The sequence below is a fragment of the Gopherus evgoodei genome, chromosome 6 (assembly GCF_007399415.2).
Source record: "Gopherus evgoodei ecotype Sinaloan lineage chromosome 6, rGopEvg1_v1.p, whole genome shotgun sequence".
Classification (NCBI taxonomy): Eukaryota; Metazoa; Chordata; order Testudines; family Testudinidae; genus Gopherus; species Gopherus evgoodei.
Genome location: NC_044327.1, coordinates 83,322,246 through 83,348,499, shown reverse-complemented (window position 1 = coordinate 83,348,499; position 26,254 = coordinate 83,322,246). Strand labels below are relative to the sequence as shown.

Here is a 26,254-nt window from a genome sequence, read left to right as displayed (position 1 = left end):
CACCCTAATTGGGACTGCCTGTGAATGTGGCACAGACAACTGCCAATATATTCTTTCATTACAAACCTCCGTTGAGTTTTTTTTTAAGTGATTACAATTCCGATCACTCCCCCCATTTAACTGGCGTTGGAAGACACAATAGGAGAGTTCCTTCATTCTCTTTTAATTATTTAATTAGGGATACAATGCTTCCTTCACACTCGGACAAAAAATAGCCTTTCTGGCTGGAAGATGGTATGTGAGCGACAATTTTATCCAGCGTTCTATTTGTTTGTATGGTTCTAACAGCAAGGGATCGCGTTCAGTTTCCCCGGACATGAAAAATGATCTGCTGCTACCCGCAGACTCGTTAGGGTTCATGTAAGGGATATTCCCCCAAAAGTACTGGGCTGACTCAACCGAAGCATATCGTGTGCAGGGGGTCGGGAGCAACTTTTCTGTGCAAAGTAAGGCGCTGAACTGAGAAAGCAGCTTCCCCTTCCCCCGGGACTTTGTCAGGAGGGACTGAGGAGTGCCTGGCGAAGGAAGCGCTGGGAACTAGCTGCTCCTGCCCCCTTTCCTGTGTTGCAGAGTTCTGAGCTCTTTGCTCTTGCTGCGGGCTTCTTCAAGAGCATGTGTGGGTCCACCCTCCTCTTACAGAGCTAGGGCCCCTCCTCTTGCAGCTCTGACGGTACAATGATATAGTAATGATGGGTGTTGGAGCTCGCATTTGAACTTGCAGGCAAGCTGTCTTGCTCCTTCATTTGCTAGAACTCAGTTCAGACTCAGCAGCTTGGAATCAGGTGCTCATCAGTGGGGAGGGCTGGAGACCCCGGAATCAGCATCTCCTTCCAGCACCAACCAAGGGATTTATTCTTTCATGCGGCCACTAGGAACTCTGGACTAGTCCTAGCACTACGTTGTGATTTTTTGCAGTCTCTGCAATAAACTACCTTTTAAGGTAACTATGCTCCTTTTTATGCACTTTTTACATTTGACTGCTAGAAAACACCTCGTGTAATATTTAAAGCTATTGTTTGCTGTTGGTACCTTCAAAGACAAAGCGTTTAACTGGAAAGCTAAGGTGGCGGAAGATCTGGTAAATTAAAAAAATCTGGGTAAGTTTTTAAGGACAAGTAGAAAATGAAAAGGTTTTGTTGGTGACCCACAACATTTACTGGGGAAAAGAGTAGAACAAAGAAATCTGGGGAATAGAGGAGTTTGGGGGTGGTGACAGTGAAATAACTCTCTGGTATTGGTTGTTGAATGGATAGCAAGGTAGAGTTGCACCTTGATTTGTAATGGGGCTCAGGAGGCTGAGCGAAGGGAGAAATGAACTATTTGTAGGGGTGTTAAATACACAAAGCACCACCAATGGAACAAGAAGAATGGTCCTGGCTGGGGAGCCTTTCTAGACACCAGGTTTAATTGCCTGTGGAATAGTGTATGGTCAGTTTCTTATATCCCAAGTGTTGTTTTTTTTCTGGTGTTCCTGGAAAGCTGCTCTCAGGGCAGCCCCAGGCTGAGGGGCTGGGGGACCTCTTTAGACAGCATCCCTCCAGAGGAGACAGAAAGCAGGCGTTCTCTAAGCCACATTTTCTTGGTAAAAGGAAAGGGGGAGAGAGAGAAAGGATCACAGGGTTAGTGGAGCAAAACACCTCCTGTTACACCCGCCGCCAGCTTCTCTGCTCCCCGGGAACACGAGACGCTGACTTTTTCTCCCTAGTCCTTGGGTTCCCCCTTTGTTTTAGAAAGAGAGTAAGCGAGCGTCATGGAAGGAATTAAGGGAGTTTAGACTGCGGGGAAAAAAGAAAGCTCTTTTGCTAAGGAGAATCATAGAGATAGAAGCATTTGTTGCGATCTTGTCCATTTCCCCCATTTGAACCGCTCTTGTTTGAAACTTTTGCACACAAAGGGATTTAAGGAAGGATGCGAGGACATGCTCTCTCATTACCCCACCTGTCACGTTTAGTCTGATCTATCTATCATTTATCTAGCCTTCAGACATCAGAGCGGAGCCAATTTTAATGAATGAGCCGCGGAGATTTTTTTGGACGAATTGGAGATTTGTAATGTCCCATTGAAACGCATTGCACAGTCTGTCCTAAGAGGGAGATGTTTTAAACACTGCTTTTTCCTCCCAAAAGAGGGAGTTTCCTTACCAAATGAGTAAGACTTGGCAGATCTGAAACAACTTTAAAACCAAACGTAAGCGTTTCTCTGAGGCATATTGCAGGGCAAATGAAAGAGCCGCGCATTTTTATTAATAGTATTTTGTTACCCAAAGTGAATAATTAAGGAACTTTCCCTTTCTCTTGGTTACGTCCTCGCTTGGCTGCATGGGAGCCCAGGGGAATGGCTTAGCTAGGAGGTACCCATAACAATCCAAGGGACTAAGCAATGAGAAATTTTCAAAACCTCAAGCCCTCCCGTGGCTATTACTCAATCCTATTAGAACGTGCCCAGATTTCTCTAAATGTCACAGGGTGTGGGACCGTCATTTCAATACAATACAAACGAAAGGGAAAAACCTATGTCACAGCTGGAAGTAATTGCTTTGAAAATCCAGCTGTTTGCTTAGCACATCGGCATGTTACTGAGTCTGGGAAGCGAGGGGGATTCATCTGGGTAGTTGGGGAATAATAAAAGCTGGAGAACTAGAGCAGAGAGTTGGTCCAAAATCAGTCCGTCCTCCCATGAAACACGCAGTGCCGCCGAGACAGCCTCCGGGAGAGGGGCAGGGTATTTTCTCTAGCGAGGAAAGCCTGTGTGCCCAGAAACCCCCTCCCCCATCCCGCCAATAAATGAATGGGCTGGACAGGACTTCAGTGGCCTGGTTCCTGTGTAAAATCGCTAACAGGCTCTGTCCTCCTGTTGAGCAATGATACATGGTGGGGGCGGTGCATTTAATCGGTTCTAAACCCTGAGCTGATGTCCAGGAATCTTCCGGCCTCGAGAAGACCCTCGGCTCCCCCTACTGGTGAAACGGGGAATACCAAAGATCACATTTTTGTAACCAGCATCCAGACGCCAATTATTCCTTATTTGTTATCAACAATGAATGGTAAATAATCACCAGTCCGGGCGTTTATTGGGCCAGGCTTACTTTCCCCCTGCATACAACAATGACTTGTGTTATTCCATCGTCCCTTTGCATATTAAAACAATGTGTTATTACTAAAATACGGTAGAGTATTCCTCTTGATTATCAGGGCAGACGCCTTGTTTAAATGTGAGGTTTACTTTCAGGTTAAGCTTCGCATCCAAAACTCTTCCTCCGAAAAGCTTTCCTGCTAAGGAAGTGCTTAGATCTGCTTTAAATATCGGTTTAGCTGACACTCCAGCCTCTCCCAGCTGATGGATGCTTCAAGACGGAACAGATATTAACCCTAAACTTCTAACGGTGACATGACAAGAGCCAGAGGATCCTCCACGTGGCTCAGACAGAGCTGCTCGGGAAAGCAAACAAACCAGGCTCAGAGATAAAGTTTCTTCCAGCCCCCCCCCCGTTTTCAGAGTCCCTCTAATCCCGGCTGGGGTTTGGAAACGTGCATTGGACGATATGAGGAGGGGAAGGAGCTGCTCGGAGGCCAAGGACTGGAGTATTAGGCAGAAGCTGGAGGGTTTCAGTTTGGGTTTGATTCCGCCCTAGGGCAGTTGTGGGTCTTCGCCGGGCGGGCAGAGGGGGTATCGCAGGAAAGCGCAGTATGGGCGTTACCAGCTGCTGCTACCCCTGAGCTCCGAAGGGACTTGGACTCTGGCAGTTTGCCTGAGCACTTTCCAATGCCAGCAGCGCTTCCCCCGCTTTAGCGATCTGGGATCAGAGGGCTGTCGCGCCTTCAACTAACCAGGAGCTTACTGGACTTATGGGCAGTGAGCCGGTGAGATCTTGTTCCCTACAGCCACGTGGACTCTGGGAAATTCATCTGGGGGTGGGGAGCTCTGAAGTCAGCTTGATCCTTTGCTGTTTCTTTGTCCGCTTGGGTAACGCGTTAAGCTAGAAACTGCAGAGAAATTGCCCGGGTGGTGCCTTTTGTTTAACTGGGGGGAAAACAGCACGACAGGTATCTTCTCATTCAGCTGCATACAGCACAGCGGTAGCAGGGCTCGATGACACAAAGTAAAACAAGCAGAGGCAGGTTAGAATTAATGTGACCTTGGTCCTAACCTGCCAGATGTGGCTATCACAGGGAATCTTAATAGAATGATCTTACCCACTGACCTCAGCCTGTTTCAATGCTCTGGACATTGGCCCAGGTTCTCATTGGCAGCATCATGGTCTAGACTGTGATCTCAGGTGTCAATCTCTAGAGTGACCCTACTGAAGTCACTCTGGATTTAAGATGATGCAACCAGAAACAAAATGTGATCCATTCATTCTTTTCCCATACATATGTTTAGTATGTGTCAAAGGCACAACACAAACAATGGGCCAAGCTCACCCAGGGCAGGGTTATGCTGATATTAGGTGGAGAGCTACTAGAATGGACAATTTACCAGGAATGAGGTTGTGTCTATAAAGACCATAGGAGGCCAATAAAAACAACAAGGAATCTGGTGGCACCTTAAAGACTAACAGATTTATTTGGGCAAAAGCTTTCATGGGTTAAAAACCATGCATCTGAAGAAGTGGGTTTTTTACCCAGGAAAGCTTATGCCCAAATAAATCTGTTAGTCTTTAAGGTGCCACTGGACTCCTTGTTGTTTTTGTGGATACAGACTAACACAGCTTCTCCCTGATAGGAGGCCAATGAAGCTCCAAATTGGCAACCTTGAGGTAACTCTATTCACCTGCTCAGCAGCCCCTTTGATAGTTCTGATGGCAGTAAGTTCAAGGGAAGATCACACTGCCCCTTTGAGGCCCAGTACTAGTGAATTTGGCCCAGTGTGGACCCAGAGGCTGTGAGTCCTGCTTCAAGACTCCAGGATTCTTAACACTGGGGCAAATTCTGCCCTCAGATTCACATATGCATTGAAGTCAAGGGAATTTCATGGGCAGGGCATGCGAGTCCCGGACTAACAATAGCAAACTGGAACATGAGGCTGTTAGGTGCACAGCAGGGCCACACGTGTTGCTATGCTGAATGTGCACAAATGGCAGGGAGGGGGTTGAACAGATTTCTTTTTATAATTTATTTATTTCTAATGATAGCGTTAAAAAAAGATAAAAGCAACACAAAGTCCTTTGTAGAAGCCCAGACGCAGACATGCTAGAATCTTTGGAGTGTGTTGTGTAAACCCAGTGGTGTGTAAGACATCAGTGGGTACCTTAAAATGTATATGATATGCATGTGTATTTGAGAACCTAACAGGTAACACAAATCCAATCAACTCTAGTAGTGGCTCCTAACCAGTGAGGCTGGAAAAGTCTGTAAGATATGCAAAAAGTGAGGCATCCAGCTGAGACCAGCTTAGTACAGCTTCTGCTTGCATTGCCAGGGGATAAGTCCCTTTTTGCTCGCCTAATCGAATTGTTGCCTGTGGAGTGTGAGGGTCATAGTTTGTATTTAAATTGCAGTAATCTGCACACAGCAAATTCGGCCCTTGGATAAGACTAACTAGCTGAGTCTGCTCGATACAACAACAGGGAGGGAGCTGCAAGGTTTCCCTTGCCCCACCCCCAAGTCAATACTCCCTTACTTGGTGTAATGGGATAAGGTAGCTCCAGGGATCTCCTTCCCTGCTCCTCCTCCTCCCAGCCTGGGTAGGGGCCCAGGTCTTCCTCCTGCTTTCCCCAATTTCTCTCTCTTCTCCTCTCCCAATGCTCTTTCTTCTGCTCCCATTCCTCTCTCTTCCCTACTTTCTCCTTTTCACCATAAGAACACAAGAGAGGACAATACACAAATGAGACTGAGAGAGGCAAGGATAGAGGAAGACAGGGCCAAGAATGGGATACATGCTAGGAAACATGAAGGGGCTTGTGGGCAGAACTTGGATGAATACCATCACTTACTTGTTTTCCAGTTTAACCCTACATGTGCACAGTATTTTGCAAGACATATAAAAGAACTAGGGGCAGTCTGTGCTGCATCTCAACCCTTGGTGGGTGGAAAGGAGGCTTTCTGCTACCTTTGCATCTCTCAGATTCTGGGCTGCTTCAAGGAGCAAAGTGGCTTAGAGACTGATCTAACAGCAGCTTCAGCACAGCTTCCAAAAGATTGTTCTGCAGCCCAGAATTGCCACCCTGCTCTGGACACTTTCCCTTCAGCCTCCAGCACAGCCCAGCCCTCTGCTTGGGGCTGTAGTTATGTGGCCCAGAGGAATTCCCTCGGGGGCTGTCAGTGAAGGAAAGGTACTGGAGCAGGCACTCTAGTTAAGAGTTTGTAATCTACTTATGGACATAACAGTGCAAGTGATAATGAGTGATGAATTAAACAAAGGCCAAGTTAACCAAGTGGCAGCAATGGAGCAGTTAATCACATGCAAGTCAGATGGTATGAAAGGGTGAAAGACAAGATTAAGTAAAAGAAAAGGGCACATAAAATACTGACTGCTTGTAGATTATGGAGGCTAACAGTTGTGAAAGTTCTAGCCATAACATGGAAGTGCAGGGCTCAGCTGGTGCTCAGTCCTGCTGAGGGCTGGAGGCAGCACATATGTTATGCCTGGGGTGGGGCTTTTCTAGTTTGTATGCAGCACTGGGGAGTTGGTCTCTGCAGTGTGCAGTGGCTCTTTGTTCGCTTTAGCCATAGGAAGAGTGGCCTTAACTCACTTCTCTGGTGCCTGATCCTGTAAATGGCGATGCAGCTGCTGGTTAGATTTTTTTCTATCTGTGCGTTGCTGTAACCCTGAGCCTCACTTTATTAATAGAAAAATCTGGCCCCAGAGGGTAATTACACAATAAGGGCCAAATTACAAAAATGCATGCAGTGCTGCCAACTCTTGCAATTTCATCATGAGGCTATTTGGACCCCAGCTAGAGCCTATTTCATTAGGACCTGAGAATCTCCAGCATCCTCCGAATTTTAGCACTTCTGGGGAAAACCCCCTCTGATTGGCTTCCTTCCCCATTTCCTTGTGTCCTAGGAAAGAACAGCCAGTCTTTTGTGAGAGTTAGGCAGAGCTCTTACCCCCCATTTCACTCCCTAGGAACAGAGGGGAGTTTGGGGGAGGGGAAGAGGAAGCAGAAATAGTTCAACATTCCTGGTGGCTCTGCACCCTCTTGTGAAAAATGGGTTAGTTACTCTCTGCTCCTCTCAAGAACACCAGGCCTGGGAAAGAATTGTAGGGTGAATAACTCCCAGAGCTGTCTCACCCCCTGGCCAGGGAAGGCAGAGAAGACAACCCCATGGTGGCTGACCCCAAGCTGTGTGATGGGGCAGGGCAGGGAGAGGGAAGAACCCCTGAAGCTGCAAAAGAAGCAGAGTTGTCCTGACGGATGAGGAGCAGATATGGGGCTGTGGGGTATGCAGAGGGGGCAGAGGTCAGAGATGCAGGCAAATACTCAGCTGCATGGAGCCTATAACTAATTCATTCAAGTGTTGGGATGTGGGGAGAAGCTGGAAGCTTTGCACCTTCAGTCAGCCAAAAAAATTCCTGCAGCAGGGGTCAGAATCAACTTAATACTTTTGTGGGGAGTTGGCAACACTGTAATAATACACACACAGACACACACACATATACTCTTACACATGATGGGCAGGGGGAGTTTACAAATCAAAACGCAGACCAAAAATCATGAGGATCTTAAAAACAAAAAAAAAAAAAGCTTGTGATTTTAGTGCCAAACTAATGATTTTTTTGGGTCTGACATGATTTTTGAACTTTTGGGGTTGGCAATAAAAGGCAGTCCAGTAGATAAAATTGTGAGCCAATATGATCTAATCAAGATCACTCTGAAGTTAGCAGGGCTTTTGGGAGATGGAGGAGTGGAGAAGAGACATGGAGAGTGGAACCATCCCAGCCTCACCCTCCCTGCTAAAGAGCCTCCTATCTGGGGAACCTGTTAGGTCCTGGGATTAGGCCACAAAAGGTCATAGCTCCTGAGCTGCCTTTTCCTGCTACCAGGAGGAAGCCCCAGGATGTCCCTCTTAGATGTCACAGGGGGATCAAACTGATTTTTGGTCTGGGATTGGGGTCTCCTAAGAGACAGCAAATCCCTATTTTTTTAAAAAAAACAAACTTAGATCTATGTTGTGCCATTACTAACACTAAGCTCCATTTCTTTGCAAGGTGTGAGTCAAGGAAAAACTGAGGCTAACCACTTTTTAATTCTTTTGGTCATTCTTTTGTTGCTCACAACAAACATAACCACTATAAACTTTTACAATGGGAAGTTGTTACATGTCAGATCACAATGCATCAGACACTAGCTTCTTCTGAAGAAAATAATGAATGAATGCCCCTCGGAGCATTATTTCACTGCCACCTGGGAGGAAATGACTAGGAGTGACAAACACCTTTTGATAAAGACCATCAATCTCTCTGGCTCCATAGATATGTATCACACTGGAAGCATTTCCTCTCTTTCTTGATCTGGAATCTTAGAGGGAAGCAGAGATTAGTTCTCACATCACTTTAAATCAGGAGTAATCCCGCTTAAATCAACAGATACACTGGTGTAAAACTCGTGTGAGATCAGAATGAGGCCCTAGATGTGCTAACCAAATTCCAACTTGAGTAATATTTGCTCATCTGGACTCTTCCTGCAATATTCTTAAAAGGTACTCTTCACTTCCAGTATTTAGACATAGGGTAGCATTGCTGGGAGCTGTTAGAGTATTGCTGCTATTTTATCTCCAAGGAGGCAGCATTTCAGGCTGTGTGTAGTGTCTGTAGCACTTGTTAAGATGCTAAGTTTTGTCAAGTGTTTTGGCTTCTTTCAAGTTGAAAAGTGTCACGTGCGTTTTTCAATAGAGGGTAGAAATAAAACATATGCCCAAGTCCTGCAGTCTTGAATTGGGAAGAATTATTTCTCAGCAGGTCAACTACTACACAGCCCGTCTAGGCTCCCTCTATCTGTAAACATGGTTCTATAATGAACCTGCTGGCTCATTAATGTTCATTGTTTAACCTCTCATCTAGCCAGCAGAGGAATCCATGTTGGCCTGACTGGAGCTGCTCTCCCAGAAATAGAAGTCAAACTACACCTGAGAGGGAAGGCTGATCAACTTAAGAGGTGGGACCAAAGGACTGGGAGAGGGGCTGGTGAGGGGGGGCCAATGAGAACCATGACAGATGCTTGGAAGGCGCCTGCAAGGAGAAGGTGAGGTGGATAGGTCTGAATGAAACTTCAGGTGCTGGATAAAAGTACTGGATACTGGCTCAGGGATCTGAAGGTCAGTGAGTGATTGTTGCTGGAGAGAGTATCCCTGGTATTAGCTTTGAGGAGCCTCACTTCATACCCTGGACTGGACTGCCCATAGGGTCTGAGTTAGGAATTGTTGTGATGTTTGGTCTTAAAGCCATTGTGCCTAAGGCAATTGCACCTCTGTTTCTGCCACCCCAGTAAAGGAACCCTTTGTTATTTCATTAGAATCTGTGAATGTTTAAGGGAACCCACCAAGGGCTAGGGTCTGAAGGGTCGAGAGTTTGAAGCAGCTATAGAACTTGCCTCAGCATGTGGTACACCCAGCATACTACCAGGCATGTAAGACTGGAGTACAACAGGTACATGCTGTACTGGGGTCAGTTACAGTATAGAATATTGTTTCCACACTGCATATATGTGTCCCTGGATAATGTCAATGGGAGTTGCACATGTGAATCTGGAGAAAATAGAACCAACCACTGTTAAATTGATTAGGTAGGTCCTACAGATTAGAGATTTGGGCACGATGTTTGAAAGTTAATGTATTTTGAGGTAGATTTTTGGAGTTGTGAGAAGTTCTAGGGGATGTGTTTCATATTAAAGTCAATGGGGCATGGCTAAGCCACTGTGCAACATTTAAAAAACATTCAAGCTCGGTGTGTAGCAACTGTAAATTCAGCAGTAGTAAATAGAAGGTTGTGTATGAAACATGCCAAAACATTCATGCCTATGCACTGCCCTACATCTGCAAGGCATGTTGATACCATCAAGGACCCTTATCAATTACCCTTTCTCACCATTTTTTCCTCTCTCTTTTACTTTTCTATTTTTAGTGCTATTTCCAGTAGCCTTCAATCACTAGCCAGCAATAATATCTGACAGTACATTTCTTTGAGATGATTCTGTAACTGTTGAACAATTAGAGTGAAAGCCATTCCCTGGCATGAATTCCAAGTAACGAGGTGAAGTGCAGTGGGGTGGGGAGGTGGAATCCCAGCCCGAACCTTGAAGCCAGCAGGCCTGGCCACAGATGGAATAACTGCCACTGGCACCCTGCACCTTTTGTGTGAAGTGGAGGGGCCACTGGAACTGCAGAAATGTGGGTCCCATGGTCCCTTTTCTGGCCTGCCCTGACACAGCTCTGTTGCAGGGGACTTTTCAGGGTAGAGAACTTTTCTTCAGTGAGGAGTGTGCAGGACCTCATGCCAGCATCTGTGCACAAAGCCCTGACTTGCAGAATTACCATGTTGTGTCACTCATCTGCAGGCAGAGTCTGCAGGTACTAAGCAAGGTTTCCTCTTCTCCTCCTGGCTTTTAGAGGCTATATACACTGTGCAAAGACTTCTCCCTCTCCCCTTCTCACTGCTCCCTCTGCTGGCTTCCTCACTCTCACAGCCTCTCAGTGCACCATAGTGGGGTAGGAAGTGGGGAGCAATCTGCGACCAACACCACTGAGAAGCAGCACATTTCTATCCCCAGGCCTTCCTCTCTTTGAATTCCTTTCTGACTCCGCTGGTCCTGCTCCCTTAGACCAGGGTTACCTCCTGGCAATGAAATGTGCAAAGTCAGTACACACTTTGTTCTTGTTTTCTTCAGTTAAAGTTATTTGCCCGGTTAGCCACGGGCACAACCTTTATAAAGCGTGGAGGGGCAGCCACAACCCCAAAAGGGGCACTCTAGGAGATATTGTGCTGCAGGGAAGCCCACTGTTTCCTAAAGCATCTGGAGAAAAATACCCATCGCACAACCCCTTAGGAGGGCACAGCATGTGCTCTCCTCTGTGGCTGGATAGCTTGTTGGTCTTAACACTTCCGTGCTCTCTTTGAAGAAGTTGTACCCATAGGGGGCACCAGCCGTGAACAGTCCTTGGCCATAGTGGATCCCAAACTGTCTGGATACAGGGCTCCTGGACCCATCCTCTGCATTGCACAGCCCCATAGGCACCAAACACATTCTTCCTCCTAGTCTACCAATGATGATATACAATAATGAGGAATCATTTCTTTTAAATAATTATTTGTGCATACAAATGCAGGATATGCACAACTTTTGGAGATACCCACCTTTGAAAATTAGTACCTGTAGAATAATAAAGGGCAAATGACCAGTTCCAGCATATACAACTCTTTTTTATGCAGCCATTTCACTCATGCACTCATTTCAAGATGAAGGTCTAGGAGATGGTATAACTGCCCAGACTTTCAGAATTAATCATCTTATCTTTTCCCCCACCTCCCTCCCCCTGCCAAGTAAAATGGTATGGACTAGCCATGCCCTTGTGAACTGATTTAGATCAAGCACTGCTATTTGACCCCCTAAGATAACTCTGACTGAAGATATGGATCAGGATGAATGAACCCATTAAGGTCATAATTCTTATTTTGGATTTAACCACAAAAATATGTGAACCTTGTGTGATGGCATTTTTGTTGCAATGTCAATGCTATCACACAAGGTTCAGTGTGGGTGAACCCTGACATTGCAACATAAATATTATCACACTGTAATCCAAGCCCAGTGCAGTTGGTAATAAAAGGATGGGGTGTGTTTGGCAGCATTTGGGCTGCTACATGGGAAAGCAGTTGGCTTTCTCCTCCACATGCTCTAGGAAAATGTTGCACAATGTGTTTCCCTATGCAACAGAGTAACACTAGCCATCCGTTTGCTGGGAATGTAAAGCTCCTGGAATATATTCTCTTTTGAGTGGGAATAATAACATTGTCCTGTTTAGATATTCAAGAGCCTCACATTGTGAAGGATTGATTTAAGATGTTCTGCATTGTTTTCTGAACCACACTCTCATTATGGAATGTATCCCAGACCAGATACAGGTATGTGGTTTTGGGGATATACCTGTAGGTTGTGTAACAAAATATCTTTACGTTGAGCCTATTTCCCAATGTTATAAGAGAATGTCATACTATGTTTATTGCAATCATGTGTGAGTGTCCACTTTGCCTAGTGAGGACTTTTTGTTGCATTGGCCAGTGTTTTCATTCCAGTGATGACTTTTTAATACTTAAGCATATATAGTTCTAAGGTAGATTGACTCCCAATAAATCTCTGCTCCATACTTCCCTAAAGTAAGTTAAATTATATTCTATTCGGGACATGAAATAGTTCTCAGTTTTGGCTTCTGCTCTAATTAGAGATCATGAGTAGCATATTCTGAGTGAAAATCAGGAAACTCCTATGAACTCAAATTAACAGCCTCGCAACAACAGTGCCGCAGAAACCTTTACTGTTACTGAAAGCTACCTCTCATGATTGCTAGAAATTTGTGAAGAGATAGTGGCTATCAGTTAGTGGGAATCATTTTAATTTCACTTGTGTACTTACCTCAGATTTTCATTTTATTCATACAGGCAACACATTTAACTAGGAACTGGCATGAAATGGCAATGTGTTGTTATTGAAACTGTGTATTTTAGAGAACTTTTCAGTTTTTTGATGGGGCTCATAGCTTAGAAAGGGGGGAGGAAAGTATACACAAAAGTACTGAATTGTCCAAATCACACTTTGGAAACAGAAACCTAAAATCCACCATGCATCTGTAATAATGGGGCCACATAGTCCTTACAATGACATTTCACCAAGGAATATATGTTGCAAGCAGAAGGTCCTAAGAGAACCTGTGTTCAGCAAAATGCTGGAAAGAACTGTGATGCTGTCATTCAGTCACCTTCGGAATTCATTTGTGATGGTAACTTGTGAAATGAAATGGACTCTTGGTCAGTGTGGCAGTTTGTAAGTTTCTAAATGACGGTGTTTTTGTGTGCTGTATACACCAGCTACGAACTGGATTTGGACTTGTTCTCATTTCATCAACACCATGGATCAACCACCAGATGGTAATGACTTTCTGTCACTGCTGCACTGGATTAGATTCATGCCAGTGATTTACATGTGAAAGAATCTTAATATTAATCCATTCTCCCTGACAAATAGCTTGTTACAGTATATCATCATCTTCAATATTAATGACAGGTATTGATGTATTGACCTACAACACTTCATAGGTACACACTAGAATACTTTTGACTTACTCATTTTTTCTTTATTTGTAGGTCAAGATGTTATTAAATATAAAAAGTGTCTTATGGATGTGCTCTACCTTAGTTGTAACATATGCACTGCATAAAGGTAAGTGTATCACGTGGAAACATTTACTGGAACTGTCCCTTAGTGGCTGTTAGAAGCAGCATGATCTAGAGGGGAGGCTGATACCATGGGACTCAGGAGACCTGGTTCTATTTCTGTCTCTGCTCTACTGAATGACCTTGTGTGAGCCACTCCCCTTTGTGTGCCCTTTCTATGCTTTGTTTGTCTTGTGTATTTGATTTCAAACTCTGCCCTGAGGACTCTAGATGCTACAGGAATACAAAAAAAGGAAAAAAAAAGATGCAAAGTGCCATAGGAGTATGTAATACGGATTACCAGACAGAGTAAAATGGTTTTTTATCCCCTCAATATTTCTAATAATGGAGTTATGATTCTCAGGACCAAGAATACAGTACATTTTATTAAGGCAGCAAAGGGTAAATGCATCTATTTATAGGGGCTTTCTGAGCTGATTCCACGCTCTTGGCAAATGCTTGCATATAAAATTACTAATTCTTTTCTCCAGCTTGTCCAATCGCTCTTACAAAACCGTTCAAAGATTTTTCTCGAGAAAAGTGAATGGCTGTGGTGCTGAAATAAGCCCACCCATTATACAAAGTAAAATATATTTTTCCTAAGATCAGGATGGAAGCACCATTATTTTTTACTTAAACCTCCCTTATTTTTTTCAATCCTTCATTAAACACACAGCAGGCCAGAGAGATTAGAGTTGCCCTCAGGGACAATAGATTCAAAGACTTCCAGGAGCGGACAACTACGTTTCTAAGATTTTTCCCTAGAGAGCTGGGACTTCTTTGGTTAGTAAATGGCAACCTTCTTTTCAAGTTTTACTTAGCAATGTAACTGAAAATACTGCATACCAGAGAGAGAGATATGGGTCTTCTTGTATTTAATGTACTGCTTATATGAGGGCTGCTAGACAAGGGACATCATTATGGGAAGGGGTTTTTAGATTTGCAAAATGAGTTTACATGCTAAAGAATCCAGTGGTGAATTTAGAAGTACTTATCCAGTGAGTTGTATTGTTCCATTAAGATAGAAATATCTAGCATAAATTGTAGTGAAACTAAGAGCTATTAAGCATAACAAGCTAACTTCAAAAGTGACACAAATGGGGGTAATTTATATTCTGTAAAGGGGTGTAATTCACATTATGAGAGGCAAAAGGGTGAGGTTTTAGCAGGAAAAGAAACTAGCAGGAGGCAGAATGTACAAGACAAGCAGCTCTAAGCCTCATTATGCATTCCTGTTAGTTTCTGTTCCTGATACCTTTGTGCCCTCCTGCCCCCATACTGTGCAATTCTACTCACACTCACAGGCACACCAAGTTACTGATGTATAATTTACACTACCTTTTAACACTTCTTAATTTGGCTCAGAGATTCTCCGGTATGGGATTTAAATTACATGAGCAACCCACTGCTAAGCATCCAGATAAGCAGATGACAATAATATTGGGCCAGATTCTGGCTGGTGATCATCTGTGTGTGGCTTGGTGGAAGCAGATGGAAAGTCTCCCATCCCTAGAAAGGCAGTATGACTGCTATGTCTCTTATTCATTTAGAGCTGTAGTTTTATCATAGCAATTTGAAGAAAACCTCACAGAATGGCCATTGTGAAGACGGCAAAAGAAATCAGAAAAATACTTCCCAAAAGATCTAAATGTCAACAGATTGGTTTATATCTCAAGTAGCCATTATTTTCCATTCTAGAACAAATGTCCGGAATAGAGCTCATGTATGCAATGCCATTTTAGAGGACAGGAGTTACTTCACTGGACCCAAACTTTGCAGACCCAGTCTGGCCTCTTCACTATTTAATTCTCTCTGTATAACTGGGGAAGAACCATTATCTCTCTTGGAGTGAAAACTATCACTGATCATCCACTGGTGTGGTCCTGTGTGTCACTGCATTGCTTTTGTTCTCTAATAATCTGTCATTCAGCTCAAGGTTAAACGTTTGCAGCAGTCTAGGTTCTGTGTGGTTTAGTCAACTGCTTGCCATCATGTCTTCCCCATAACCAGCCCCCCTGCCATGCCAAAGTCTCTAAAGGGCTTGGTTTGGATATTTATAAGGATTTTTTTTAACGTATAAGTCTTGAAATCCAAGATTCCCATGATAAACACAACAAAACTCCAACTTTATTTGTAACACAGCAGATTACAGAGATGCAATATTTTATATATTCATCATTAATTATTGTTCTAGTCTTTCTTTCATTTTATCATCCCTCTCATCCTTGTATGTGGCCCTATCCTAGCACATATGCAAGGTAAGCACATAATTAGTATGTAGAAACAAAACCTTTTTTTGTTTTAAAAGCAAATTGTAGAGGCTCTTGTGTGTTTTCTTTAAGATCCTTTAAATTCCCATAAGATATTTTTGGGAGTGGAACAGCAGGAAGTACCACATAAGCCTGTGGGGTCAAAGGAGTGCCCCATCACAGGACCTGTGCTGTTTGCTCTAGTGCACATAAAGGATTAATGACAGAAGTTAATGGACAAAGTTTACATTGGTTGCTAGCATGACATTCACTCACTTTTGAACTAGCTGATGGTGTAGTATGTTAGGTTACAAACTGGACTAGTGACTGTGATAAATGTGGGAATTTACCTACCCAATTTAAACATTCATTTGTCATGTCATGAATGAGTGTGATTTCAAGAAGACCCTATAAAACCTGAAAAGAGTAGAAAATCCCTTCAGTAGCAGTCTGACACTTGAGTCTGTGACTAATACATAATAAACATCTATTTGTGCCTGTATATTTATATATATCTACGTGTGAGTGTGCTATAATATTCAGGTCTGCAGATGGAATATACATTTGCCTGGTTTTCTATGATTTACTGACAGAGTATGAGAAGTAATTGATCCTTCAGTACTCTATGCCTGGTTTACATCCTCCCTCTCTTTACTGCAGTAGCTCAGACCACAAACCATCTGGTAGGAACACAGTGAACTTTTTGTTGGGATTCAATTTATTACCTCCATTCTCAAAGCTCTATACATGTTCTTGCAGGTAGTCCAGATTTTTTTTTTTAAATTTAATTTAACAATCTAACATTGTTATATTCTTAAGTATTGAATTTCCTTCTTAGAAGATTTAGAGTTAATGAACAGAGTTTGCTTAGGCTCAGTATATAAAGAAATCAGATTTAATAGAGCACATGAGATCATAGGTATTTGTTATGGCTGCTACTAGACTGGACTATAGAGAGTATGCATAGTCAGACTATTGATGAACTCTCAACAAAGGGTTTTAATTGTTCTTCCCCTGTAAACTTGGCTTAACATAAATAGGATCTTTGATTCCATGAGAATATATTTTTTGTCTGATTACTCACTGTCAAAGTTTCTGTCCTCTTAAACTTAATTACACAGCAAGACCATTCTTCTCAGCACCTTCTCCTCCTGGAGGACATTCCTTTCAATTGGATCCGGACTTCTTTGCCCCATACAGACCAATGGGTGTTGCTGTTGTTTTTTACCTTAATATAGCCCCTTTTCTGCATACTTCACTTTTCAGAGATTTGCAACTTTTGCAAAAGTAAGGATTGTATAAGACATTCTGGGGAAGGAGTCTTTGTTCTCAGGCAGGGAGCAAATATTTTATTTTGTGTCCAACTTCAAAAGAAAGAGAGCAACCCCTACTTCACAGATAAGATGAGCTGACTTTACAACCCAAACTGTGAACTGGGAGGACCTGAGGCAAGGTCCAAAACAACAGATAGCTGGAATTCTGGTTAAAGTCAAAAGGAAAACAGCTTTATTCAAGGTAGAAGCTCACAAAGGGGAAATTCTATCAGGGAGCTCCAAGAGGCAGTGGTATGGAATTTATAGCCTCACTGAGCTGCCTATTTTAAACCTCCCTTTAATTAATTATGCAACCCCACAATCCTTATAACTTCCTGGCAGCAGGGTACACTAACTCTGGCTAGTAGAACATTACAGCAGGTTTGAGATGAAACTGTTCTACAATTTTTAAAAACTCACACCAAAACCCCCATGTTTATGTAATAGAGGGCTCCAAGAAACCCACCAGAACATAGGGAAACTCACAGTTAAATCCACAAGGCTTGGCCCTTAACATGGTCCTGTACATCAGTGTGGATAAATAAATGAAGGAAGAACCCCCCCAGATAATTTGTGTGAGGAAAAATAAACAGACCTTCATTTGTCATTTATAAGGATCAGGATTGGCTGCAACATGAGGCCACGTTGCACTGTAAGACACTGGCTCACACTGGGCATCATGGCAGGGGAGCAGTCTGGTATAATTCTAAAACATGATCCTTTCCCCAGCTCTCTGATAAATGCTCCATGCCTTTGGACTGTGCACCTGCTCCCCCCTGAGCAGCTGATCAGCTCCATGTGGAAGGGATGGAACCATTGCTCAGCCTCTTTCCATCTCTCTTTGAAATGATTTGCATCCTTAGGGAAGTAGGAAGGAGCAGTGTCTGGAGTCTTCAGAATACTGGGGGACCGTGATTGACATTTCTTTGCAGCGGGCCACAATGCATGGGAAGATTTCTTATACCTTCCTTCCCCATTCACCCATTCTAGGGTTAGTGATAAGCTGGTCATTAAAATTTAGATTAGATCAGAAGGAGAGTACTCTGATAGTTATGACTGATTACTTAGTGAGGCCCCCATAACTTGACTACACTATGATTCTTTGGGCTTGCTCCCACTGTCCTAACTCAAATAAAGTTCCCATTGACTTAATTGGGAATTTTGCTTGAGCAAGGGCTCCAAGGGTGTGGCTCTTTGTGGTGATTTGGACTCAAGTCTCTCTGTGTGTGCATGTGTGTCCTCCATTAACCAGTTGTACTGAAAAGTTTTTTATATACCATTTAGCAAGAGAAAAATGCTTGTATTAATCACCATCCTGGCTGGTGATTTCAAAACCATGTTTCTTTTTAATACATACAAGAGGACATTAGCGCTTTTAGGTCTCACATGGCTATGGAGTTGGGTAAAAGGGCTGGAAAAATGTGTGTCCAGGTTTCATAGCACCTTCTGTTATTAGCTCTAGGAGAGCTGTTGACCTAGGAAAATTGGCAAATATCTGCCCCTCTCAGCTTCAGACAAACACACAGGCTGTTACTGAACCTCTTCCTGTTCTTTGCTGTCCTTGGTGACCATTTGTTTTGCTGGCCCTGTACTTATTAAGGAATGGTCTGCAAAGTGGCATTCCAAGTATCTGGGGAAGAGAGAGCATTCTGTGCTTTCAGTCAGAGGGAAAATGCTGAAGCAGCAGAAGGGACGTAAGGGTTAAGAAAAGAAGAAAAGGCTGCCTTCAGCAGCGGACAATAAATCATGCTTGAATAGCTAGCAGGGCTGCCACAGGAAATAAAGTTTTTGGAACAGTGCAGGAGCATCACTTACCCATGTTTAATTGCGAAACATTTTTTTCCCAAATGGGGAAAGTAACTTTTAAAAAAAAAACAATCCTATTTTATCTAATAACAGACTAAGGCTGATTAGCCTGCAAGTCAGAACAAAGAGTACTCTTATTATAAAAGTGCTTTGGGATACTTACTTTGTAAAGTAAATGGATGTATTTGTGGCCACATGGTCTCCTTTCTTTCCAAAATGTTGCCCTATTTTAGAACAGATATAAACTGTATATCATAATGATGTGGTTGCTGCCAAGAGCTTTCAGTCAACTCAACCTGTAAATATCAATTTTAAGGAGAAAATTTCCTCAGGGATCAGTGCGGATATTGCAGATTACTGCAGCCACCACCAACTGTCTCTGAAGATTATTAAAATTTTGACAGGCAGGATAAATAGAACTAGGTATTTATTATTTTAAATATTCTCTTTAATGAAGATACACATTGTTTAAAAAGCAACTAGACATCATAAGAAATAAGAAATAAGAAATATTTTGAGAGTGATTTTGATCTCACACCTGTATAAACTGGTGGTAATGCCATTGAAATCGAGAGTCCTGATTTTGCATTCTCTCACACCAGTTTGACTGCTATGTAATTCATTGCAGTTATGTTAGCACAAAGCTGGTGTAGTGGAGTGGAGAATCAGACCCAATGGCATTTATTCTAATGTAAAACTTCAGATTAGAATAATGCCCTTTTACTTTATTATCCATTGATGCCATGATGGGCCAGATTCTGACACCCTTGCTTAGGTTTAGTAGCCCCTGACTCCCCAGGTAGCTCTATTGATTTCAGTGGGAATATTTGTGCAATAAGGCAATACTCAACATGAGTAAGAGCATTTGAACCTGGACCTTGGTGATTTTTACCCAACAACCTGTAATCCTAACAATTCCTTACTTTTTTGGCTATTGTATTTGAATTGTCTTGGTCTTTCCCTGTTTTTACAAATAGACTCTTGTTAGAACTATTGTCTCTAGACCTTAATTGTAGTTTGTGACTTGTTTAAATCTCAGTACCTTTCTGTAATATTGAGACATTCAGATACCAGGATGATGAGCATAATATCAACACCTAATAGAGATTTGACCATTTAAAGTATATGTTGTATAGAGCTATCTATGCCTCTTTGAAAAAAATAATTTAACCAACATTCAAATGCTTTACAACATAACAGTTTCTGAAATAGCCAGGTGTTATCTTTCTTTCTTTAGAATCTTCTACAGTATAAGCACAGAAGTCATTTTTGACAACTAATAAGAACAGCTTGATAGTTTCCATGTGTTGGCAGCACTTGTTTCTTCCCTCACACTCTTGGTGGTCAATATTAGTTTGCAGATATTATCTTTCTAAACGATGAACCCTAATTCATTTAAAATTAATTATCATTATCTTCAGCCTCTCAGAGAAAGAGTTATAGAGCAGGCCAGTGGAAAAGGAAAGAGATAAAATATACATATATGATGTTACTGAACCATACCTAATAATTTAATGAGGATTAAGAGCTGGTGTGTAATGGTAGCAAACAGAAATCCTTTCTCCAGACACATACTGTAGGCAAGCTGGGTGAACAGTAGCCAACTTTCCCCTAAGGATATTGTCTGGTGGAAGCATTTCCCTGTAAAGTATTTGCAGCTGGAGATGTCATAAAACTATGATAAAAGTCCTATAATCACAAATTTAAGCCAAGAAGGGACAGCCATGTGCTTAATTTCCTCCTTTACTTGAACATCCTACAATATTTGGTTTCAGCAACATGTTAAGTCTTGCGATTGGAAAAGAGGCAAACAGTTAAAAAAGAACTAATAGTTGGGAGAATCTCACTGGAAAGGCTGTTGTTTAACAGATCAAAATGAGTTAACCCTTGATAGAATGATGGGTGGGGGCTTGGTTACACTAGAAACTCCAAAGCGCTGCCGCGGGAGCGCTCCTGCAGCACCGCTTTGAAGTGCAAGTGTGGTCACGGCGCCAGCGCTGGGAGAGAGCTCTCCCAGCGCTGCAGGTACTCCACCTCCCCATGCGGATTAGCTTGCAGCACTGGGAGCCGCACTCCCAGCGCTGGGGCACTGTTTACACTGGCACTTTGCAGCGTTGTAACTTGCTGCACTCAGGGGTGTGTTTTTTCACACCTCTGAGCGAGAAAGTTACAGCGCTGTAAAGCGCCAGTGTAGCCAAGGCCTGGGTTCTCAGAGTTGTAATGCGCTTAAGGCCATGAGTCATATTCTCCTCTCATACTGGTTTTACCTCTGCATAACAACCACACCTACCTCTTCCAGCTGTTGATCTCAAAGCACTTTACAAAGGGGGACAGTAACATTAATCCCATTTCTCATAGAAGGAAACTGTGACTCAGAGAGGTAAAGTGATTTGCCCAAGGTTACCCAAGTAGGCTGAGGTAGAGTCAAGAGTAGAACGCTCCCAAATCCTAGTCTAGTGGACCACATCACCTCTGAGTTTCTTCTAGTGACTCCAGTGATGGTAGTCCTGATTTACACCAACATAAAGGACATGAGAATCAGCCCCCATGTGAACTAACCTTAAATTGCAATGGAATTGATCTGGTTCTTATTTTGTTGGCCCACTAATGTGATTTTTTCCCCTTCTTCTTTTAGTTAAAGTGGAAAAAAGCCCCCCTGTAAAGGGTTCCCTTTCTGGAAGAGCAACCCTACCTTGCTTCTTTTCAACCTTGCCTACCTTACCCCCTAGCTACAACAATACAAGTGAATTTCTTCGAATCAAATGGTCAAAGGTTGAACAGGATAAAACCGGAAAAGATGTGAAAGAAACCACTGTTCTGGTGGCCCAAAACGGGAACATCAAAATAGGACAAGGCTACAAAGGCAGAGTGTCTGTTCCAACCCACCCAGAGGATATTGGCGATGCTTCACTGACTATGGTTAAACTACGTGCAAGTGATGCGGGTGTGTACCGCTGTGATGTCATGTATGGAATTGAAGACACCCAAGATGTCATCTCATTGGCTGTTGATGGTAAGGATTCATTTAATACATTTGTAGATAGTAATGATCTAGTTAAAACGGAAAGGACAAACAATTACCATAAAATCAAAGCATTTAGAGGTGCTTCAGCACCACTGATAAATATGCTCCAGGTTTTCTGCTATCATTTCTTCCTGCTCCCCTTCTTTCTCCCAAGACTCTCTCCCATTTTGTATCTTTCTACTTTCCTCTTCATGCTTTTTTGATTCTTCCCTTTACACTTGGAACAATCTCCCTCCTTTATTCACTAAGTGGTCTGCCTCACCACCTTTAAATCCGTCCTCAAGACATTCTGCTACTTTATTACCTTTCAACAATGATCTCTACAAGATTCCTATACCACCTTTCTCCAGGACTGTGATGTACTGTAATGTGTGTGTGAATTGTTTTGCTTTCACTGGATTGTAAGCTTGTTGGGTAGGAGTAGTGTCTTTTTAAATGTTTGTATATCACTGGGAATGTTGTTGGTTCTGTGAGGAATAAATAATAATAATAAAGAACTATTTATTTGACCCCCCTGGAACTATGGTAAGACACACTATATCACTGCCTAATACTGAAAACATGATGCAATCTTAGTTGGAAGACACTTTATCCCAGGTTTTCCCCATAAAATGTGCCATGATAGTCATGTCAGGCACAATGTGCCTCCTTCACCACAATAAAAGGGAGATAAAAGCTGTGGCGGAACTCCACAATTATGTGCATGTAAGGTACGGTACTCGCCACTCGCAGTACCCCCTTATCTCAGGCTATGATGCTGAAAGGGAGCCTGTGTCTCTAGTGCCTCCTACTGGCCATTTGCCTCTCACCAGGTCTTCCATGGCTCAGCTAGGGTGACCAGATGTCCAGACTTTATAGGGACAGTCCCGATTTTTGGATCTTTTTTTATATAGGGTCCTATTACCTCTCACTCCCTGTCCCAATTTTTCACACTTCTATCTGGTCACCCTAGGCTCAGTCCTCTGGCCAAGTCACCTAAAGCCCAAATAAATATCCAGATAATAGTTCTTCCACCTCTCTCAAGCCCTATTGAAGTGTTCTTACTGCCCTCCCTCACAGAAGCCTAATTTGCTCATGTAGTTGGGCTTGCATGCCCCTTCCTCAGGGGCTGGTACCCTCTACTCTGGGTTCCAGCCCAGGGACCTTGTATTAAGCAGCGAGGTGTGCTTCTTTAGACACTCTGCTCTTTCCCAGAACTGCTCCCTGCTTCTAAGTCCACTTACGCTGCTACCCCACAGCCTGTGCTTAACACAGTATCTCTTTGGTTTGCAAGCCTCTGGCTTCTCCCTTCTCTGCCAGACTCTGCTCCTCTCAGGCTCCACTGAAGTATTCTCACTTGTACTCTCTCAGGGCCTCTCCTCTTCTTTCAGAGTCCATCCTTTGCTGCTCCTTGTCTTAACAGGCTTTCTTTCCCTGCCTCCCTTTCCCAGGACTCTGGCAGTTTCCATTAGGGATCTCCTTATTCCTTGTAGACTCCAGTTCAGGGCTTCACCCACTGGAACCTATGTTGCTCCCTATGGGTCCTTCCACCTGACTTCCTACCTATTTAAGTTCTGTCTCAGGGCTATCACCTGCTGGAGCCAAAGCCTGCTCCAACCTGCAGAGTTCTCCAACCTGCAGGAGAGTCCTGCCTTCTCTGTGGCATTTCTATCCCTTTCTAATTGCATTCTCCACTCTGTATAGTCTTTTCCTAACCCTTTCACAGCTGGATTCAGTAATTATCACTAAGTTGCCATATCACCATCAGCTGGTACTAGTGTAACCCACACACCTCCTGGTCTGTCCCATCTAGTGGCACCGAGACCACTTAAAGAGATAAAATAAGTCTGCTCTATAACCTTAGCTAACAGCCAGTTAGCTTTTAGCTCATGCAGTAGAGGCTCATGCACATCCCCAGTTCAGTCCTGACTGTGGATGACTACGGTCTGTCAGCGTTAAACTAACTACAAGTCCCAGGAAAGGCTGAGCATAGCTAGCATTTGAAGGGCCAGCTAGCCTGCAACAGTGCTCAAATAAGATCTGGTGAAAAAAAAAGGAGGAGGGGGAAATCACAAATATTTGTTTCAAAATTTCCCACTTCCCTTATTTTTTTCTAAATTTTGGCATTTCATTGAAATGTCTAAATTTTGAAAATACTCGGCCAGCTCTAGTACAAAAGAGGAAAATCATATTGTTAATTTTTCAGTTTGCACAAATAGATGCTCTTTGTTGTAGGTGCGAGGAGTGCATGTGCCTTTTTGACTGTACAGCTGTTGTGATCTAGCTGAAAGTTTGGCCCTTTAAATGTTTTGATGATTTTTTCTATATTTTCGCTATTACCTGTGCTTTTATTTTAAAAGAAAACATAAGTCCTTCTAGTTGTGAAGATGAGCTTTACATGTTTAAATGGTTGTCTACCTGTGGCTTTTTATATGCCTTTCATTAGTATAGCATCTGAACCACCTCCTTTTCATCTTAAAGGATGTTAACTACAAAGCCTATAAACATCAGACCACTTTGCTCTGTGTTTTTGTCAGATCTTATAAACTAAGTGGAGCTGAGATCAGTTCTTGGATGAGACCTTTAGAGCCTTTTCTATACTAGGATTATTTAAAATTGCTAATGCCAGTAAAGCTGAACCCATATTAGTGATGGTGGGAAATTTTTGCAAAATTCTCCATTAGTTGGAAGAAATGTTACTAGTGATTCAGAAGGTGGAATTCTTTCATTTCATTCAGGATAGCTCTAAAAGACTCTTAGAATAATGGATAAAAGGACATGTAGTTTGTAAAGCAATCTGGGATTCTTCTGGAAGAAAGATGTTTATAAATGATCAAAGCTGCTATTGTTAATCATTATGATATACTGCTACTCTTTAAATGCCAACATTATTAAGTGTGTTCAGTGATGTATTAGATACATACAGTAAAATTTGATACACTTGTTAGAAGTGGCTGAACATACTGGGCCAGAGCCTAGCTTTGTAGATTTACTGTGAAGCAGTGTAGCTTTACTGAAGTCAATTGAGCTACATCAAATTGTACCATTAGAGGATCTGGCCCGCTGTTCCAAGCAATTCCTGATGTCTTATTTGTTTGAATGGATATTAAAAATAGACAAATCTTAAAAACATTTGGATTAAAAACTAGAATGATATTAAAATAATATGCACCCATTAAATGGATTAAAAATGGTTAACTGATAGGTCTCAAAATGTAACTGTAAATGGGGAATCGTCATTGAGCAGTTGCAAGCTGAAGCTAGACAAATTCAAACTGGAAACAAGGCATACATTTTTAGCGGCAAGAGTGATTAACCAGGGGAACAATTTACCAAAGGTAGTGCTAGATTCTCCATCACTCACAATTTTTAAATCAAGATTGGATTTTTTTTAAAAGATCTGCTCTAGCAATTATTTGGGGGAAGTTCTATGGCAGGTGTTATACAGGAGGTCAGACTAAATTATCATAATGGTCCCTTTTGGCCTTAGAATCTATGTTCCAGTACCAGCAAAGGTATTTAAATAACCTCAGACAGCTGCCTTGTTGGGTTTTGACTTGGAGGACTCATCCAAAATAAAACATACGGAAACTGACTAGTGCTTCCTGAGTGGATGAATATGAAAAATAAACATATATTTTTGAATAGCCCTTTTCAGTGTTTCCACTAGATTTAACTGATATATTAAGTCCACTGAATCCTGCCTGCATCAAATGAGCATGTGTTACAATTGGTGGACTATGCTGTGAGTGAAAGTGGTAGTTTCAAAGGAAGGAGAGAGAGGCCTCTGCAGATTATCCATTTACCCTAACACAGTTTATACAAATCTGGACTCCTGCTACCAGTCACTGAAAGTAAACTATAAAACACTTAAGGCTTGATTTTTCAAAACCTCAGAAGCCTAAGGCTGCCAGCAAAAAAAAAAAAGGATGTAATTGCATGTCTAATTTGTACATGCATCTGCTGCAAATACACGTGCAAATATGTTTGTATGCAAATAGCCAGTTTAACTGGCTGTCTTTATACCTACATATTCATTTGCCCAGTCATAAGCAACTTTGTGTGAACTTGGGTTTCTGAAGTTCAGAAAATCAGGCCTCTATGAGTATGTCTACACTGCAATAAAAAACCCGCGGCTGGCCTGGGTCACCTGGTTTGGGCTGTGGGGCTATAAAATTGCAGTGTAGATGTTCTGGCTTGAACTGAAGTCCAAGCTGTAAGACCCCACAAGTGGGGGAGGGTCCCAGAGGGTAACAGTTTACTATTTGTAAAAAATGTGGACAATAATCCATCTTTCTGAGATCTGTGCATAAAAATGCTATGTTAAGTGCAAAATATTTATTATTATGCTCCTCAGAATATGGTAGGACGTGTTATTAAATGGCCCCTCTTGTATCCTACCGTGGTATTAGGCATTAAAATATAACAGTACGGCCAAATATAAAGGAAAGAAAATGAAAAATCTCTGCAAAAAAAGTTCAACTATTTTTTTCATAACCCGCCTGGGGACTCCTGCA

General features: G+C 42.5%; 1 protein-coding gene across 3 annotated transcripts in view; it reads left to right on the top strand.

Annotated features, from left to right (window-relative positions):
• Positions 1 to 444: 444 nt before the first annotated feature.
• The window catches only part of VCAN (versican), a 133,405-nt gene continuing 107,595 nt past the window's right edge, over positions 445 to 26,254 (top strand). Inside the window, exons 1-3 of one of the 3 annotated variants that reach the window (XM_030567057.1) lie at positions 445 to 940; positions 13,297 to 13,372; positions 21,369 to 21,746. In XM_030567057.1, the coding sequence (XP_030422917.1) occupies positions 13,303 to 13,372; positions 21,369 to 21,746 (448 nt within the window). In that variant the 5' untranslated portion in view covers positions 445 to 940; positions 13,297 to 13,302. The remainder of the gene's footprint in view (positions 941 to 13,296; positions 13,373 to 21,368; positions 21,747 to 26,254) is intronic. The other 2 variants (XM_030567055.1, XM_030567056.1) reach the window with 2 other exon arrangements.